This window comes from Podarcis pityusensis, assembly GCF_964106645.2.
Source record: "Podarcis pityusensis genome assembly, chromosome: 8".
Taxonomy (NCBI): Eukaryota; Metazoa; Chordata; class Lepidosauria; order Squamata; family Lacertidae; genus Podarcis; species Podarcis pityusensis.
In genome coordinates this window covers 77,458,524-77,478,530 of record NC_138033.1, presented here as the reverse complement: position 1 = coordinate 77,478,530, position 20,007 = coordinate 77,458,524, and the positions used below count along the sequence as shown (strand labels likewise).

The 20,007-nt window shown below is 50.7% G+C and overlaps 1 protein-coding gene across 1 annotated transcript in view; it reads right to left on the bottom strand.

Annotated features, from left to right (window-relative positions):
- IGSF21 (immunoglobin superfamily member 21) overlaps positions 1-20,007 on the bottom strand; it is a 236,566-nt gene that overhangs the window by 87,993 nt on the left and 128,566 nt on the right. Inside the window, exon 3 of the mRNA XM_081017983.1 lies at positions 17,160-17,281. Coding sequence (XP_080874109.1) covers positions 17,160-17,281 — 122 coding nt within the window. The remainder of the gene's footprint in view (positions 1-17,159; positions 17,282-20,007) is intronic.

Below are 20,007 nucleotides of genomic sequence, written 5' to 3'. Positions count from 1 at the left end.
GATTTCTTGCGGCATTTATTTATTTATTTCCCCACCCCACTCCCTCTCTACATGCACGCAGTGCCTGGATCCATTTTTGTCTGGATTTATGTCAATCCATCTCCACACGATTCCATCCCACCCGGTGGCAGAACAGGCAGGGCTTCCAAGAAAGCCAGCCTAAGCCTGTCACTGCCGAGTGTCAGGTGAAAGGAACCGCACACCCATCCCCGCGGCATCTGGTGAGCTCAAGGGGATAGGAAATCGGAAGGAAGGGAGCTGGAAAGGGGCCAAAGGGATGGCAGAGTCCAGATCTTCCCCATGTGGAAAAGGCAGAACCGTCCATTTACGAACGCCGCAGGGGATCAAAACTGCAACATCTGGAACCTGTGATGCGTTTAGAGGCGAGGTTTGGCATCAGAAGGTGACCACAGCACAAAGGTGCCGGGGTGACTTATCAATAACAGCCTTTAGCAAAGGTGTCATGGGCTTTGAAGATATTTGAACTCAGGACACAAGGGAGAAATGTGCTAAGAGGAAGGCACGTTTGGCAAACCCTCACTATGATCAACTCCTGCCTGGAAACCTATGTCCTCACTGTGGAAGGACGTGTGGATCTGGAATTGGCCTCCACAGTCACAAGGACAGTCACTTATGGACTCATTGTTGTTTATGGAAGATAATCTTACTCGGCTACAAGTGATTGACAAAGTAATAGAAGAAGAAGAAGACATCACTTTGTACAGCACATAGCACAGCACCACTGCTAACAGATGGTAAATGGGAGCTAGGTAGCACCACAAATCCAGTGTCGAATGAGCCTCCATCTATTGGAACCAACAGACTTGGAAAATATATACTGTTGGTCAATCGCACCTCTGGACCACAAGAGGGAGCCAAACAATTTCCCATGGGCAATGTAAAGCTCACCAGGGAGGGAGACCTTGTGGGTGGAGGTGGGAGATAGGAGGGCTTGGAAGGGTTGCCCAAAGCAGTACTACAATGTCACGCTGCAAAAATACAATGAATGGGGTGCTGATTAGGGCTACAGTTTTAAAAATAGACGATGTGGCAGGATGTAATTAATTAGCAAGATTGTTGGCAAGGGAGGGGCAGAACGGGGGAGCCATCAGCAGAACAAGGGAGAGGGGGAAGGAAGGAAGGAAGGAAGGAAGGAAGGAAGGAAGGAAGGAAGGAAGGAAGGAAGGAAGGAAGGAAAGCAATTGTAGAACTGTAAAGTGGGAAGTGATCGCTGAAGAATTGATGCTTTTGAATTCTGGTGCTGGAGGAGACTTGAGAGTCCCATGGACTGCAAGAAGATCAAACCTCTCCATTCTGAAGGAAATCAGCTCTGAGTGCTCACTGGAAGGACAGATCCTGAAGCTGAGGCTCCAATACTTTGGCCACCTCATGAGAAGAGAAGACTCCCTGGAAAAGACCCTGATGTTGGGAAAGATGGAGGGCACAAGGAGAAGGGGACGGCAGAGGACGAGATGGTTGGACAGTGTTCTCAAAGCTACCAGCATGAATTTGACCAAACTGCGGGAGGCAGTGGAAGACAGGAGTGGCTGGTGTGCTCTGGTCCATGGGGTCATGAAGAGTCGGACACGGCTAAACGACTAAACAACAACAACAACAACAACAAAGTGGGAAGTACAGTGGTACCTCGGGTTAAGAACTTAATTTGTTCTGGTGGTCCATTCTTAACCTGAAACTGTTTTTAACCTGAAGCACCACTTTAGCTAATGGGGCCTCCTGCTGCCGCTGCGCCGCTGGAGCACGATTTCTGTTCTCATCCTGAAGCAAAGTTTTTAACCCGAGGTACTATTTCTGGGTTAGCGGAGTCTGTAACCTGAAGCGTCTGTAACCCAAGGTACCACTGTAGTTACCCCCAGTGGTACCTCCATCAATGCAGGAGTCCCAGCTAAACCATCCCTGATGGAGGACCATCCAACGTCTACTTAAAAACCTCCAACAAAGGGAAGAAGGGACTCGGGGTGATCCAAGGAAGGATGCCAGCCAGCAGTTTGCGGGCAGTGGAGAATTGTCCACCCTCTTGTGAACTCCAGAAGAGCCCTGAAGGTGGTTCAGGCCAAAGGGGGTCCCATCTGGTCAGGAGTCCTGCTCTCACAGTGGCCACTCAGATGCCCTAATGGGCAACCGACAAGCAAGACCAGAGATTAACAGCAGCACTTTTTTTATTTATTCCCAGCCAATAGCACCCACAGCCATACTGGAGATGGAGCATAGCAACCATGGCTAGTAGCCACTGAGAGCATTACCCTCCATTCATATATTCTGAGTCAGACCAGCGGCAATGGTTCTCCAGGGTTTCAGGCAGAAGGTCTCTCCTGGCCCTCCATGGAAATGCCACTGGGGATTGAACCTGGGACCTTCTGCATGTAAGGCAGGTGCTTCACTGCTGAGCTACAGCCCTTCCCTAAGGAGCAGAGGAGATCCAAGGTCCATAGGGATATGGAGTGTGTATGTGTGCAAGGCAGGGGAGATGAATAATCATAGAGCTGGAAGAGATCCTGAGGATCATCTAATCCAGGGGTAGTCAACCTTTTTATACCTACTGCACACTAATGCATCTTTCCTGATGGTAAAATTTCCTTACAGCCCACCAGTGCTTGATGGAAGGAGGATTTAGCTTGTGCTGTAGAACCCCCTAGAATCCTGAAACTCCTACTATTGGGCGGTAGGGACCAGGTTGATAACCCCTGATCTAATCCAACCTCCCACAATGCAGGAATATGCCACTATCTCCTATGGGGATCAAACCCAGGCTTCTTCAACCTCGGCCCTCCAGATGCTTTGAAACTAGAATTCCCATCATCCCTGACCACTGGTCCTGATAGCTAAGGATCATGGGAGTTGTAGGCCAAAAACTTCTGGAGGGTTGAGGTTGAGGAAGCCTGCTAACCAACTGAGCTATCCAGTTGAGATGGCAACTGGTGTAGGGTCTCCAGTCCCAGCGCAGGGATGCCTGGATGTGATGGTTGCTCTGGTCACTGGTAGTGTAGAGATCTGCCAAACACAAGAAGAGGCTGCTGGATCAAGTTGAAACCCATCCAGTCCAGCATCCTGTTCTCACAGTGGCCAGCCAGAAGAGCCTGCAGGATGAGGCCAATGGCCCATTGAGTCCAGAAACCTCTTCTCACACTGGCCAACCAGAAACCTGCAAGCGGGATCCAAGAGCACCTCTCTCCTCCTGCATTTTCCAAAAACTGGTATTCAGAAGCATTAACTCCCGCAGAGCATAGCCATTGTGGCCAGTAACCACTGACAGCCTTTATCCTCCATGCATTTGTCCACTCCTCTTTTAAAATCATTTTGATGGACATCACTGCAGGAGCAAGTTCTGCAGTTTAACTAAGCCCTGCATGAAGAAGAACTTTCTGCACATAGGTTCTCAAACTCTTTGCTCCTCTGACCAGAGCTGAACCCTAACAAAATATCTGAATCTTCTGAGGGACTTCACGGCTGACCAGTCTGCCTGAAACCTCTTAAGGAGCTGCCCTCTGGCATAAATCTTGCCTATTTTTTTGTTTAATTGAGAAAAGATTGCATTTCGCTCTCTAGTAAATCTTCCTTGCCTCATTCTCCACTTCCCCTGCGACACGGCAGGCCCTGTCGCTCTGGCATCTTGAAGTGGCGGGACTTCCTCTTGCTCAAAATGCATTAATTTGTAAATATCTTCATTTATATGTAAATGTGGATGCCTTATCCCTTACGCCTCCCCAGTCAATCGCGAACAGCGCGCAGGCTGTTTTCACATCAAACTGCTCTTGCCTTTATGCAATGATTTTTGGGTTGCTGGGCTGACAACTCCCCCCTACCCCAACCCCAAATATTATTGTCACTTCCACTCCTTCCCTCGCCATTATTTTTTTATTTCAAATCTCTCCTCTCCTCCCCCCCCCCCCCATAATGGAAGCACTCCTATCTCCTGTTCCCAGGCTGGATCGTATGTGTGAAACAGAATTTCTGTGGTCTTACGAAGTGTTTTGACATCGTCATTTCCAAAACAGAAACACCCCCTCATTTTCTTAAGCAGACGGTGGACTTACAGGGTGAGACGGATAAGAATAAAGTCAGAATTAAGGAATGAAATAGGTGTGTTTCCTGTATTGAAGGGGTTAGATTAGATGACCCTTAGGGTCTCTAAAGGCTACCAGCAAGAAAGAGAAAGGTCCGAGGGTCAGAGAGAGATATCTGGGAGGGTGGTCATTCCCCATTCTGGGTCTGAAGACCCTTCTTTGTCCTGTGGCAATACTGCTCCTGCCCTTGAGTGGGGCTGAATCTGCCACACCCTACCTGCCCTAGAAAGAAGAGTCCATGTGAAGGGGTGGAAGGAAGAAGAAGTCCCGACAATAATGGATTGCGTGGCAAGTCCCCCCCCCCCATGGAAATAAAGACACGTGACACAATTATTTAAGGTTAATGGGCTAAATATGGCCACAACTTTATTGGTTACAGGTGATGAGTGGTATTGGCTTAGGCATTGGTCCTAACCGACTATCCGGCTTCAGCCTGTCCGCTTGAAGTCCGGGAAGGGTTAACCACCAGTAGGGGGAGTCCTGCTGATGCACATCAACTAGGAACTCCCCCGGGGTCACCGCTAGGGGGCGTGCCTTAGGCCCTCACCTCCATAGGCTTTGGACAGGGCCACGCCCCCCAGAATCCTTTATCGGACTACCCTTCAATATGCGGGGCAGGTGATGCCGTTACCTCCCCTCTTCCATCTACAGAGCAATACCAATGCCTAACCGCCAGCACAAAGGAAGTTGTGACGATTTGCTACAAGGTAGGTGAAAACCAAGTGGCTGGTGCCAATTTGCCAAGTGGAAAAATTCCTACCAGGCCCCTCAACGGCGACCAACCAAGGTCCATAGCAAGGTCAAGGAACAAAAACCTTAAAGGGCGGAAGGGTGGGAAACAGAAACAGCTGGAGGCGGCAAAAGAGGGAGACCCCCAGCCGCCCCTGCGTTAAATGAAGCAGGCCACACACCCCGAGCCAGCCCATTGGCTGTCCAGGGGATGATGCGGCTGGGGGAAGTGGCTTTGGCATAACAAGCTACAAGTATTTGCTGAAATGGTGCAGTTGACAGCCTGAGAGGCAATTCAAAACAAAAATTTACGGAAAAGTGGGCTAGATATAAGATATATGTTCAAAAATATAGTAAGGGTTCGCTATTTATGCTAGCATTCGATTGACATTGGAGAGAGACTGAGTTGAGATATAAGACCAAGGGTACATATTGATATAGGGACGCGGGTGGTGCTGTGGGTTAAACCACAGAGCCTAGGACTTGCCGATCAGAAGGTTGGCGGTTCAAATCCCTGCGACGGGGTGAGCTCCCGTTGCTCGGTCCCTGCTCCTGCCAACCTAGCAGTTCGAAAGCACGTCAAAGTGCAAGTAGATAAATAGGTACTGCTCCAGCAGGAAGGTAAACAGCATTTCCGTGTGCTGCTCTGGTTCACCAGAAGCGGCTTAATCATGCTGGCCACATGACCCGGAAACTGTACGCCGGCTTTTATCTGTCCCGAATCTTCCAACATTGGATGTCCACAAGTTCCAACGATACGAGAGAGGAGGGGGAGAGAACTTTTCTATATCCACTCCATCTTATCCTTGCAAGCCTCTAGACCAGATGGGGCCTTGGTCTGATCCACTGATGTTGTTCTTATAACCGAAATCCTCAGAGATGTGGGCTCCGCCATTGTGGAGGCTCTCAGCAATTTGGGTGAATGACACCCACCGATGAAATTGTTTCACGACAATAAATTATATCTGCACTTGGTGTGATCCGTGAAGATGAACCTTCTCCAGGTTCATTTTTCAGCTTGAAAGAAGTGATCCCTTAACTTTTAATCATAGCTCTTGTTATGTACTGAGTTGAATAGGATCCAAACTGTAGCAGTCTGATTGGTCCTAGAACAATAGGATCCAAAAGGCAGCAGTCTGATTGGTCCTAGAACAATAGGATTCAGAATGCAGCAGTCTGATTGGTCCTAGAACAATGCAGCAGTATGATTGGTTGGCAGGAACCACCCAATCCTGCTCCAGATAGAAGTGAATCCACAACCTGATTGGCTTACAGTAGAATTCCAGAATTAGCCAATCATGTGCAGCCCATTGTGTAAATAATGTATATAAAGCAGATACTGTGAGGGGACATTTATTCATTCCTCCTCACCACTATGAGCTGAATAAAGAGCATGAAATCACTTTGCGACTCTGAGTATATTTCACTGGCGACGAGGATGGGATCCCGCTGAGCTGACTGCCACACACAGCACCGCAGCACCGCCAACTGCCGCACCGCTGCCTCGCACCGTGTATCCAGGCTTCAGCTCCGGGGCACAAGGAACTCAGAATGGCAGCCAACAGCAGCTTCTCGCCATTCAACCCAGCATCTGGAGACTGGGAAGCGTACGCCTCCCGTTTCACCTTCCTCCTAGAAGCCAAAGGGGTCACCGACGAAGAAGACGCCAAGAAGAGGGCGATATTCTTCAGCGTCTGCGGAGAGGAGACGTTTGAAATCGCCCGGGCTCTCCTTGCGCCTGAAGACGTCGCTACTGTTCCATACAAAACAATAATGGAACAGCTGAAGGGGCACTTTTCGCCGCAGCCCTCAGTGGTGGCTCGTCGAAATGCCTTCTACGCAAAGCGGCAAGCCCCTGGGGAAACCATAACTGGGTTTGTGACCTCTCTCCGCCAAGCCGCCCGGTTCTGCAACTTCTCAGAGCTGGAGAACATGCTTCGTGACCGCCTCGTCGGTGGCCTGAAGGATGAGAAGCTGCAACGACGCCTCTACGCTAAGAAGGACCTAACGTTCCAGGTCGCTCTGGAGGAGGCCCTGGCAACAGAAGCTGCCGAGAGGTCGACCCAAGAGGCACGGCCGAGCCTGCCATCCCAACCGAGGGTCCACCATGAAGACCTCACCGACGACTCAGGATCCGACAGGGAGGAGGTGCACCGAGTACAGCAGCGCACTCAAGCAGCGCACAGACCACAGCTGCCTCGACGAGAAGGAGGGAACTGCGCAAGCTGCGGGGAGAGTCATGAGAGGAGGACCTGCCGTTTCCGCAACGCAGAGTGCAGGCAGTGCAGAAAATCGGGACACATCGCCCGGGTGTGTCGGGCTCGGCCCACCCGACACCAGGCATCAGATGACCAATCCAAGAGCCCCAGGTCCCGGGGCCCAACGCACCAAGGCAACTCGACGGAGCTCACGGACTTCCAGGTATACCAGTTGCCCCACCCCAACGTAGAGAAAATTTATGTAGAGGTACAGATAGAGGGGGCCCCATGCCGCATGGAGCTTGACACGGGTTCAACTCTATCCATAATCTCGGCAAGGACCTTAAGGAAACTGTGTCCCACTGGGGGTCCCAAACTCAGGCCGGCCCCATTCACCCTCCGGGACTTCCAGAAACGTAAGGTCCCCACAATGGGGGTGGGGACCTTCAGGGTGCAATACCGAGGGCGGACGCGGCAACTGGACTTGCTTGTGGTCAAGGGCCCCTACATTAGCTTACTGGGATTGGCATGGTTTGGACCACTGGGGCTAGCTGTCACCGGGGTGAACCACACTAGCTTACAAGTGGACGTGGACGCCATATGCAAGGAATTTCCAGGGGTTTTCGATGGGAAATTGGGACAGTATACGGGCCCCCCCATTGCGCTACAGCTTGACCCCGCAGTACGACCGGTCAGGCTCAAGGCCCGCCGGGTCCCGTTCGCCTTGAAACCCCGTATAGACGAGGAATTGGACCGACTCGTAGAGCAAGGAGTGCTGGAGCCGGTGCCTAATGCTCCCTGGGAAACCCCAATCGTCACACCCGTCAAGCCTAATGGTTCGGTCCGCATCTGCGCAGACTACAAATGTACCATAAACAAGGCCCTCACGGCCCACGCATACCCAGTGCCAGTGGTCAGCCATGTCCTTGCCACCCTGGCTGGGTCGAAAATTTTTGGCAAGCTGGACTTGGCCCAAGCATATCAACAGCTGCCAGTAGATGAGGCCACAGCAGAGGCACAGACGATTGTGACGCACAGAGGAGCGTTCAGGGTAAAGCGGCTGCAATTCGGTGTCAGCGTGGCACCAGGCATATTCCAGAATATAATGGACTCTCTCCTTAAAGGGATTCCTGGCGTCACCCCCTTCTTCGATGATGTGTTGATTGCCGGCCCCACACCAAAGGAGTTTGAGGACCGCCTCCGCACCGTTCTGCACCGTTTCCAGACGGCGGGTCTCAAGGTGAAGCGGGAAAAATGTCTACTAGGAGTGCCTCAGGTGGACTTTCTGGGATTTATGGTGGACGCAGAAGGGGTCCACCCGACTGGGGACAAGGTACGGGCCATTTGTGATGCCCCAGCGCCCAAGAGCAAGACTGAACTTCAGGCCTTCTTGGGACTATTGAACTTTTACCATTCCTTCCTTCCCCACAAGGCGGCGGTAGCGGAGCCCCTACACAGACTCCTGGACAAGCGGGCCCCTTGGGTGTGGGGCCAGCGCCAGGAGGCCGCATTCCAGGCAGTCAAGGACTTGCTTGTCTCAAACTCGGTCTTGGCACACTTCGACGAGAGGCTGCCGGTGGTGCTAGCATGCGACGCCTCACCCTATGGCATTGGAGCTGTCCTGGGGCACCAACTCCCGGATGGAAGAGAGGTACCGGTGGCGTACTTTTCCCAGACACTCAACACAACCGAGCGGAACTACTCGCAAATCGACAAGGAGGGTCTGGCAATCGTAAAGGGAGTAAAAAAATTCCATGATTTCTTGTACGGGCGGCCCTTCACCGTGGTGACTGACCACAAGCCGTTGCTTGGCTTGTTTGCCCCCGAAAAGCAGACCCCCCAAGTGCTGTCTCCTCGCGTCCTCAGGTGGTCAATTTTCCTTGCCAGCTACCAGTATGCACTGATTCACCGACCTGGGAAGGCGATGGGCCATGCGGACGCCCTCAGCAGGCTACCACTACCGGAAACAGGCCCTGACCCAGCACCTGCACAAGAGGTTATGAGCCTGGAGCTGCTTCCCGACCGCCCCATTCAGGCACAAGAAGTTGCACACCATTCCAAGAAAGATAGGGTCATCTCCCGGGTCCTGGACTGGGTGTGGAGGGGATGGCCCAGCAGCAGCCCCGGGCCAGAATTCGCCGGCTACACAACCCGCAAACATGAACTGTCGGCCCACAAGGGGTGCCTGTTATGGGGAAGCAGAGTCGTTGTTCCCCAGCCCCTCTGCAAAAGGGTCCTCACAGCCCTACACGAGACACATCCAGGGGTAGTAAGAATGAAGGCCCTTGCCAGGAGTTATGTGTGGTGGCCGGGGATCGATGGAGAGATAGAGGCCTGGGTCAAACACTGCCAGGCCTGCCAAGAATCCCGCCCAGATCCCCCAAGGGCCCCAGTCCAGTCCTGGGAGTCCGCCCGAGCACCATGGTCACGCCTGCATGTGGATTTCGCTGGCCCCTTTCAGGGGAAAACATTCTTCATAGTGGTGGACTCCTACACCAAATGGCTGGAAGTCGCACTGGTACCGTCCACTTCCACGTCCGCAGCCATCCGGGTACTACGCAGGCTGTTTGCAACCCACGGGCTCCCTGACACTCTCGTCTCAGACAACGGGACTGCATTTACGTCAGGAGAATTCCAAACCTTCACAGCGCAGAACGCCATCCGCCACATCCGTTCGGCGCCGTTCCACCCTGCCACCAATGGCCAAGCAGAACGCATGGTGCGGACCACCAAGGACACCCTTCGCCGCATGACGCAAGGGGACTGGGAGTACCGCCTTGCCACATTCCTTCTAGCACAGCACAGCACCCCCAGCTCAACGACTGGCCGGAGCCCCGCTGAACTACTAATGGGTCGGCGCCTTGCAATCAGATTGGACCGCCTTCACCCCGATAGAGCTCAGGATGAGGTAGTGGTGGGGGAAGGCAGGAACCCCCGGACCTTCGAGGCCCAGGACCCAGTGTACGCAAAGAATTTTGGGGCAGGCCCAGCATGGGTACCCGCCACAATCACCAGGGTCACTGGCCCCGTGTCGTACGAGGTGCTAACGGATGGGGGGCAATGCTGGCGCCGCCACTGCGACCAGATACGGCGACGATTCCCGGGAGAAAACCAGGAGGAGGACAGGTCAGAGGAGTCCCAAGGGAACAGCGGGGCAGTGAGGCCCATAGAGCAGGAGGGGCCAGCAGGAGAGGCAGAATCAGTAAATACAGAGAGGACCCGTGAGGCCGAAAGGACACCGGAACCAGAACCACGACTGAGCGAGCCGGTTGCACCAGACCAAACAGCCGCATCACAGCCAGCATCCTTGGAACACGAGCCAGAACCCGGAGCCCGGACCAGGGAACACCCCAGGCCACAACGCACACGTAGGCCGCCGGCATACCTTGAGGACTATGAATGCGACCTCCCGGGCAGGACTGGAACTTAGAGGGGAGGGGTGTTATGTACTGAGTTGAATAGGATCCAAACTGTAGCAGTCTGATTGGTCCTAGAACAATAGGATCCAAAAGGCAGCAGTCTGATTGGTCCTAGAACAATAGGATTCAGAATGCAGCAGTCTGATTGGTCCTAGAACAATGCAGCAGTATGATTGGTTGGCAGGAACCACCCAATCCTGCTCCAGATAGAAGTGAATCCACAACCTGATTGGCTTACAGTAGAATTCCAGAATTAGCCAATCATGTGCAGCCCATTGTGTAAATAATGTATATAAAGCAGATACTGTGAGGGGACATTTATTCATTCCTCCTCACCACTATGAGCTGAATAAAGAGCATGAAATCACTTTGCGACTCTGAGTATATTTCAGCTCTGTTTACAGCATCCCTGATGAACAGATTCTCCCCCCCCCCAATTATTTTTGCTGTGCCTACAGCAGCCACCATTCACCCCTCTGTTTTCATTCCTTCTTGAGCAGGCTCAGGCAATCAGGGATCACATGGACACTGCAGTGCTTTGTAAGCAATCAGATTTTGCCACTTGCTGATGTTACATTCAAGTTGGCTTACCAGACGTCCCTGGTTCCCAGGGACAGTCCCCGTATTTGCAAATCTGTCCCTGGACAAATTCTGTCCCCAGAATGTACCCAGATTTGCAAATCTGTACCCAGAAAATGTGGCAGCGGCAGCCTCAGTAGCCTGGAGCCAGCCTAGTAGCACAGTTGGCTCTAGCTGGCTTCAGGAGCTGCTCGCTGCTGCCGCCGCCACTGCCAAAGGGGAACCAGGGATGTCCAGTGATACGGATCTCCTGCCCCCTTCCCCCTTTGTTTTGACAGATCAGGGGAGGTTCAGGAGTTGTGGGCGGGCGGCTGTTGCCCAGGAGGGGTGCAAGGCGCGCAGTTTCTCTGCCAGGCAAGGTGCAAAGCCCTTCTTTCGCACCCTGCAAAATATAAATGCACAGAGTTTTTTAAAAACTGGGCAACGGCTGCCTGCCCGCAACTCCTCAGCCTCCCCCAATCTGTCAAAACAAAGGGGGAAGAAGATCAGGGAAGGCTTGGGAGTCACGGGCAGGTGGTATACCATTGCCCAGTTTTCTTAAAATTGCGCATTTATGTTTCACAGGTTGCGAAAGAAGGGCTTTGCACCTTCATACAATATGCATTTGTGCTTGGGCCCAGGGTCTTTTGCCTCACCATCCCCACTACTGACTCCCTCTTGCTACTCAGCTTAAAAAAAAAAAAAAAAGGGTCCCTGGATTCATTGAAAAAAATCTGCTAACCATGCATTTAAGCCCATTTGGAATACGAGCTTTTCTAAGGCAGTAAAGAGTGGCCCTCCAGAAGTATATGGACTTCAGCTCACATCAGTCCAAAAATACATAACCAGTGGTCCCCATCACTGCATTAAAGATAGAGTAGGGGCAGCAAAGGCAAGTGATGGCCTAGTTCAGGGATTAGGAACTTGTGATCCTCCAGATATCGATGGATTCCAACTCCCATCAGCCCCACCCAATATAGGCAATGATCAGAGTGATGAGAGTTGTAGTCCAGCAACATCTGGAGGGTACCATGAGTTTCTCATCCCTGCTTTAAAACAAGGCAGAGTTGTGATGGAGTTAGCTGGAAGCAGTAAAGGTAACCGCTGGTCTAGTCCAGGGATGGGGACTTGTCACTCACCAGATGTTACTGGGCTCCCCAGTCCCATCAATCCTAGCCAGTGGTCAGGGATGATGATGGATGTTGTAGTTTAGTAACAGCTGGAGGGCCACAACTTTCTCAGATCCGCCTCAAAAGAAGACAGGGCAGTGATGGAGGAAGCTAGGTGCAGTAATGGTCTAAAAGTAAAGGTAAATTGACCCCTGACCATTAGGTCCAGTTGTGACCGACTCTGGGGTTGCGGCGCTCACCTTGCTTTATTGGCCAAGGGAGCCGGCGTACAGCTTCCGGGTCATGTGGCCAGCATGACTAAGCCGCTTCTGGCAAGCCAGAGCAGCACATGGAAACGCCGTTTACGTTCCCGCCGGAGTGGTACCTATTTATCTACTTGCACTTTGAGGTTCTTTCGAACTGCTAGGTTGGCAGGAGCAGGGACTGAGCAATGGGAGCTCACCCTGTCATGGGGATTCGAACTGCCAACCTTCTGATCGGCAAGTCCTAGGCTCTGTGGTTTAACCCACAGTGCCACCCGCGTCCCTTAGTAATGGTCTAGTGAGGGTCTTTTTCAGGGATGAGGAACTTGGAGGGCCACAGGTTTCCCAACACTGACATAAGGTCACATGGGTGATCCTGTTAGAATTCCTTCTCCATGATTGCAGTCATAGAATTGTTGTATTTCACATGGCAGTGTATGTTTTGACTCCACAGAGTGGGAAGTGATGGAGACAGGATGCTTGTGTTACTGTGTTCCGTGAAGTGGGACTATTGTCCTTTGGTCTTTTTCTCTTTGCTGTCTGATGCTAGAGAGAGAGGGAGCCATGTAGCCGTGCTCCGTGTGTGTTTATATGTAAATAAAGTAGATTACCGTATTTTTCGTCCCATAGGACGCTCTGTCCCATAGTCCGCACCTAGTTTTTTTTTTGGGGGGGGAAATAAAGGAAAAATATTTTCCTTTATTTCCCCCCCCAAACCAGGTTGGGGAACAGCGGGATGGTGGCGCTGCGCCTCCCCTCTGCCCCCCAAGCTTGTGGGGCTGGCCGATGTCTGCCCGAAGCGCGGGGTGCTCTGCTTCAGCGCTCCCGCGCTCTGTTCAGCAGGCTGCTATCCGCAGCGTGGGGACATCCCCACGCTGCGGATGTCTGCCCGGCGCGATAGGCGCTCTGCTTCAGGGCGCTTCACGTGCCGGGCAGCAGGCTGCTATCCGCAGCGTGGGGAGCCCTGCGGGAATTCCCGCGGGCTCCCCAGGCTTGCTGATAGCTTCCTGAAGCCTGGAGAGTGAGAGGGGTCGGTGCGCACTGACCCCTCTCGCTCTCCAAGCTTCAGCGAAAGCCTGTATTCGCCCCATAGGACGCACACAGATTTCCCCTTCATTTTTGGAGGGGAAAAAGTGCGTCCTATAGGGCGAAAAATACGGTAGCCAAAATGCTGAGTTGCTGAGGTCTGTTATGCAAGTTGCACAAACTCTGCGGATCCCTAAGTGTGCCAGTGTCAGTTGGCATCAGTCGCTGTGGTGTTCAGGATGAAGAAAGCTTTTGAAGTTCCCGAAAAATCAACGAGGAGGGAGAGACACATGCCAGTCGGGCATGTGTCTCTGCCAGGGTCCTACTCGAGTGTAGGCTGAACTCCTGACAGATCCTAGCCAATCAGGGATCATAAATCATCTGGGTTACAAGTGCTTTCCCCCTCAAAACAAACAAACCAAAAACCACCCCATGGGGGAGTGCCAGTAAGACTTCAAGGAAGGATTTCATTAAATTGAAGCTTCTCCATTCAGCTCTGTCCTAGAATATGCAGAGTCTGGTGAAAATATATCAGAGCACCTTACAAAGTGATACCCTATGAGGGGGTTGGGGAATCCAAAGCGTTTCAGTAACATCACAAAGAAGGTTGAAAGGTTCACCTAAGTTTGCACACTCTTCTGAAACGGTTGTGTTGGCCTACCAAAGGTATCCTGCTAATGTGGAGTTTGTAGCACCCTAAAGACAAAGACATCTATTATAGCATAAGCTCTCCTGGACTCAAGTCCACTTCATCAAACGCACGAAGCGCTAATTTCACTTGTCGGGTGTATAACAGCCAGGTCAAATGGCCATGAGAGGCAAAGAACTGTAGCCTGCGACAATTCAATTAGAGCTGAAATGCATGCAGAATGAATACGGGGGCCCTTCACCAACGCAGCATCATTGCCCTTGAACAATGATGACCACTCCAGGGAGCATCCTGGCGAAATGGACAGAAGCGGTCATTGGGGCTGCCCACATAGCCTCAGAGGTGTCTCATCCTGGGGTCACGGGGAAAGAGGGTGTCAAGACCCATTCCTATCTTAGCCGCAAGGTCCCCGCCTCCAGCATTTGAGAGCACCAAAGTGGAGCTTCTGAACCACCGAGAACAAGAAGTCCTCCCACACTTTTGTGCTGATTGGATCCAATCAGAGGGAAAGGAGGCAAGTCGGCTACAGGGGAGAGTCTGCTGGAACCATCAAGGCAAGTTTTTCCACCTGCCTTGCCCGCCTGCCTGGGACCCTTATAAGGAAAAGATTCTGCTTAAATTTTTTTTTTGGTCTTCCCTTAACTTTTTTTTTTTTTGGTAGGGGATTGTTATGTACTGAGTTAATAGGATCCAAAAGGCAGCAGTCTGATTGCTCCTAGAACAATAGGATTCAGAATGCAGCAGTCTGATTGGTCCTAGAACAATAGGGTCCAGAATGCAGCAGTCTGATTGGTCCACAGGAGCCACCCAATCCAGCTCCAGGTGGAAGTGAATCTGCAACCTGATTGGCCTACAGGAGAACCCTGGAATTAGCCAATCACATGGGGCCCATTGTGTAAATAATGTATATAAAGCAGACATTCTGGGGGAACTTCCATTCCTCCTCACCACTATGAGCTGAATAAAGAGCATGAAATCCGCTCTCGACTCTGAGTATATTTCAGGGATGTTCTGTGCCTTTTAGATAGGAACACAGTAACGTTTGGTTTTCAATGCCATTAAAAGGTTTTGACCCTGTATAATAGTTTGTATTTGTGTTACTGCATTTGCATGAATCTGTTTATTCCTGTGAGCCTCTTTGGGGCTGAAAGGCAGCACACACACAAACACACGTATATCTTCTTCTTTGGCGATCAGTCATAGCCGAATAAGATTGCCTTCCATAAACACGGTTTTAACAATGAATCCATAAGTGACTGTGGAGGCCAATTCTGGACCCACACGTCCTTCCACAGTGGGGACATGGTTCCCAGACGGGAGTTGATCATGGTGCGGATTTGCCAAGCGTGCCTTCCTCTTAGCACATTTCTCCCTTACGTTCTGAGTTCAAGTGCCTTCAAAGTCCATTACACCTTTGGTAAAGGCTGTTCTCCAACTGGAGCGCTCACAGGCCAGTGTTTGCATGTGCCGGTTCATGACTAGGGGCTTCCAGATTTTACAATCCTGCCCCCGTTACCATTTGCAGATCACCATGGGACTTTGGGGGTTTGGGTTGGGTTTTTGGAACACGCCTGTGCATGAATTTGTTTTATGTGTGTAGATCAGTGCACGCTGATCAACGCACAGTCTTCGCAGTAGGGCTCTGTTCCGATGGCATGAGTAGTCACGACGAATTGGTAGATCCTATCTGCTGCAGCCTTCATCCGCCTTCACAGCCGTTCTAACATACCACTGATGATTATCACTCGCTGGATCATCACCTTGTCATGGTGAGTGGGCTTGCACGTTCCTATGACCCTTGTGAGCGAAGCCGTCGGGAATCTCGTACTCCCAGCAGGGTCACCCAAGGCGGTAAGGTCAAAGAGAAGGAGCTAGACAAAGAATGATCCAAGAAGTCCTCAACAGCAAAACAGGTGGATATATATATATATATGCCAGTTACATAACGTAGGAGTGAAGACCAGCTCTTAGGGTGCCTCTGGAGAAGGGGCACTGGAGGAACACAAAGGAGATGTTGTTCTGTGTGCTCCAGAGCTAAGCATTTAGGAATCACCGAAAACACATGTTTCAAGAGAATGGTGTGCAAGTTCTGTCCCGTATTTTGAGAAGTTAGCTCAAATGCACATAAATGTATCAAACAAATGTTGGAAATGTAAGAACTATGAGGAGTCATTCTACCCTATGTGGTGGGCTTGCAGCAAGTCAAAGGCCTTTACGGACATGAGATATGATGAAATTAAGAAACATTTTAAAGTGACTTTCCCCAAGATCCCAGAATCCTTCCTGCTGGGGATATTAGACAGCAAAATCCCAAATGAAGCCTCAAGGGTATTTATGTATGTGACTACAGTGGCAAGGATTCCCTATGCACAGAAATAGAAGGAGAGAATACTCTCAAAGGAAGAATGGTTGATGAAAATCTTGGAATACACAGAGATGGCAAATCTGACTGCACTTAGAATCCTTTAAAGAAGACTGAAAACCATTTCTAGTTTATATAAAAAGTTATTTACCATATGCAAAGGCCACAGTGGGGTTTGAAGTGTAAGAGAACAGCAGAATATATTAAGAAACATGTTAGAGAGGAGGAAATTAGATAAAACGGAACCTTAAACCGCAACTGTATGCAATTTGAGTTGTAAACATTGATGACGGGTGAGCGGGGAGTCGCTGGTTTTGTTGAACTGGAATATAATTGCTGAGGAACAAATGTAACTTTATGGAAAGAAGAATAAAATATTATTGAAAAGAAAGGCAACACATGGAGATCTTCCCTGAGTGTTGCAACGCAACCCTATTTATTGGTATTGTATACTTGCACAGTTATCGTATAATCTTAGAAGGGGGCATGGATCTGAGGGAACATGGCTGTGACTGTCACAAATTTGCCACTAGGGCACTGTCTGGGCTCTGCTGCTCACAGGGAGGGAGAGGGGCTGGGCAGTGGGGTGGTCAGCGCAGTGTGGACACGTCAGCAGACCAAACTAGACCCTAGGCCAATGTGCCAACGCAGCAAAGACTTCCTTCCTGGACCTCAGGAAGCAGGAGTGACTTCAGTGCCTGGAGGCGAGATATGTGGCGTTGCTCGCCATCACCCGCCTAGAAATGACATGGACAGTGACTTACCGCACCGTGGACTGGTACACCAGGTCCTCCCTCTTACGGTAGTTCTCCATGTGCGACTGGTTGGTGGAGAACATGGCGTCAAAGGTGAAGATCTTCTGTTTGATGGTGCCACCATCCGTCACCTGCCAAGGGGAAAGGAAGGCAGTTGGAGGGGGTCCAGAACAGGAAAGCAACTAATAGGCTTCTAACGCAACTCTTCAGAAAAGGGCGAGTTATTTGATGAATCATGGAAGTTAAGAGTTGGATCCCCCAAAGGTCATCTAGTCCAACCCACTGCGAAGCAGGCGGCTTCCTTCCTTCTTTCCTCCCTCCCTTCCAGGAATCAGTTACCCAACTGCTGATACGGCCTTCCAGCCAGGCCCCTTATTGCATCTTCCTCCCTGCAGAGGAGCAGCTGGAAAACTGTTGCACTGCCAACTTGTTCTGCCATAATATGTTTTGTTTTAATTTTGAATAAAAAAGTAATTTAAAAAAGAAGAACAACAATTTCAGGTTAAGTACGGACCTCCGGAACGAATTAAGTACTTAACCCGAGGTACCACTGTATAAGTGTTGGTTTGTATTTATTGTGGGGGTGGGTCTTGGGGCCTTGAGACGCAAATGAGGAGTTCGGACCAGGGTTTGAATCCCGCCCCCCCAGTCACAAAGCTCACTGCAGGGACCTTGGTGTGAGCCACTGCCTCTCAGCCTAGCCTACCTCACAGGGTTGTTTTGAGGATTAAATGGGGAGGGGGAGAAGCACCACCTTGAGCTCCTTGGGGGAGAGGTGGAACATAAATGCAAGAAACAGTATTAATAACAAAACAGCCACCTCATTTAATTCTTATTTCTCTCTCTTTCTCTCAGACCAGCCAGATACTTCAGCGTTGCCCCCCCTCCCTGTTTCCACCCTTCAGCCAAAAGATTAGAAAACATTATTCTCCCTCTCCTTCTCTGCTTAGCTGCAGTTAGGGCATGTTTAAAGATAAATTAGTACAAACGTGGTGAGAAAAAGGAATTACCCAGGGAATATTTTCCCGCTCTAAAAAAAGAAGAAGAAGAAAAGATATATATTTGAAAAAGGGAAGGGGGGAAAAAACACAAGGAAAGAAAGCAGCCCACTTTGATCCGCGAGCTTCAGCAATCGCCATTCAAAGACCGGCAGCAGGGGAGATGAAACCAGAAAACTTGCCGGAGGGCCTGGAGGAAGGCAAGGGAACGAGGCTGGGCCACCGCCGAGCTCTGAAGATCAGGCCATAGCTTTTAAAGTCTTAGCAAGCATCAGGGGGGCAGCAAGACTTCAGATCTTGCTTGGTTATTTATCTCCTGCACATTTGAGCACACATTTTGCAGGGTTGCATTTCTTTCCCCCACTCTTACCATTATACATTATCTTGTGAAACAAACACACACACACACACACACACCCATAACCTTGTGATGGATTCTGAGGGCACAGCTAGCTACAGATCTAATCTGCTTTCACAGTCCCTCCATTCTGTTTGATCTGACCCTCCAAGCGTCCCTATTCTCCAGGGGACATCCCTGATTTAGAAAAGCCATCCCAGTTTCTGATTTGATCCCGGAATGTCCAGCTTTTCCTTAGGCTGTCCCTATTTTCATCAGAGAAATGTTGGAGGGTATGGCGTTATCCAACTCCCAAGCCTTCTGAAGGCAACCCTGTATGTTTAATGTTTTGTTATGTTTTGATACATGTTGGAAGCCACCCAGAGTGGCTGGGGCAACCCAGTCAAATGTGTGAGGTATAAATAGTAAAATTATCATTACAGAATGGGATGTCCCTATTTTCATCGGAGAAATGTGAGAAGGGTATGGAACAGAGATGGTTTGGCCCGGTTTCCAGCCATGCAGGTGAGAATTCCAGGCCTGGAAACTTGGAAACCTTTGGCCAATCAGAAAAGACAACTCCATACCCTCCCACATTTCTTCGATGAAAATAGAGACATCCTATTCCACCATCTGGGATGCGGGTGGCACTGCAGTCTAAACCACAGAGCCTAGGGCTTGCTGATCAGAAGGTCAGCGGTTTGAATCCCCGCGACGGGGTGAGCTCCCGTTGCTCGGTCCCTGCTCCTGCCAACCTAGCAGTCCGAAACCATGTCAAAAGTGCAAGTAGATAAATAGGTACTGCTCCAGTGCGCTTCTCTGGTTTCCATGCGCTTCTCTGGTTCGCCAGAAGCGGCTTAGTCATGCAGGCCACATGACCTGGAAGCGGTACGCCGGCTCCCTCAGCCAGTAAAGCAAGATGAGTGCCGCAACCCCAGAGTCGGTCACGACTGAACCTAATGGTCAGGGGTCCCTTTACCTTTACCTTTAAGGAAAAGCAGGACATTCCGGGATCAGATCAGAAACTGGGACGGTTGCTGTAAATCCAGGACTGTCCCTTGAAAATAGGGGCACATGGAGGGTCTGCAATACCAAGCCCAAGGGACCCAATGGCTCAACTCCACAGGAGGCATAATTCATGGATGTCCAATGAAGCTTAATGTTGCTCAGGGCAGAAAAGGAAAGGAGCACAGAGTTAAGCTATGGCATTCACTCCCACAGGAGGCAGAGATGGCCATCAACCTAGATGGCTTCAAAAGAGGTTTGGGCAAATTCATGGAGGAGAGGGATATCAATGTTGATTAGTCAGGATAGCTGGTATTTTCTCCCTTTCCTAGTTGAACTTGGCCATGTTCCTGAATCCCAATTGCTGAAACCTGCAGGAGGGGAGATCTGCCATTTTGTTTCGGTCCTGCTTGTGGTGTCTGGAGGCATAGGCATAGCCAAGGTAGTTGATACATACTGAAGGATGGCAAAGTGCTCTTGTGCTTGGGTCCTGCTTGTAGGCCTCCTATTGGGGCAT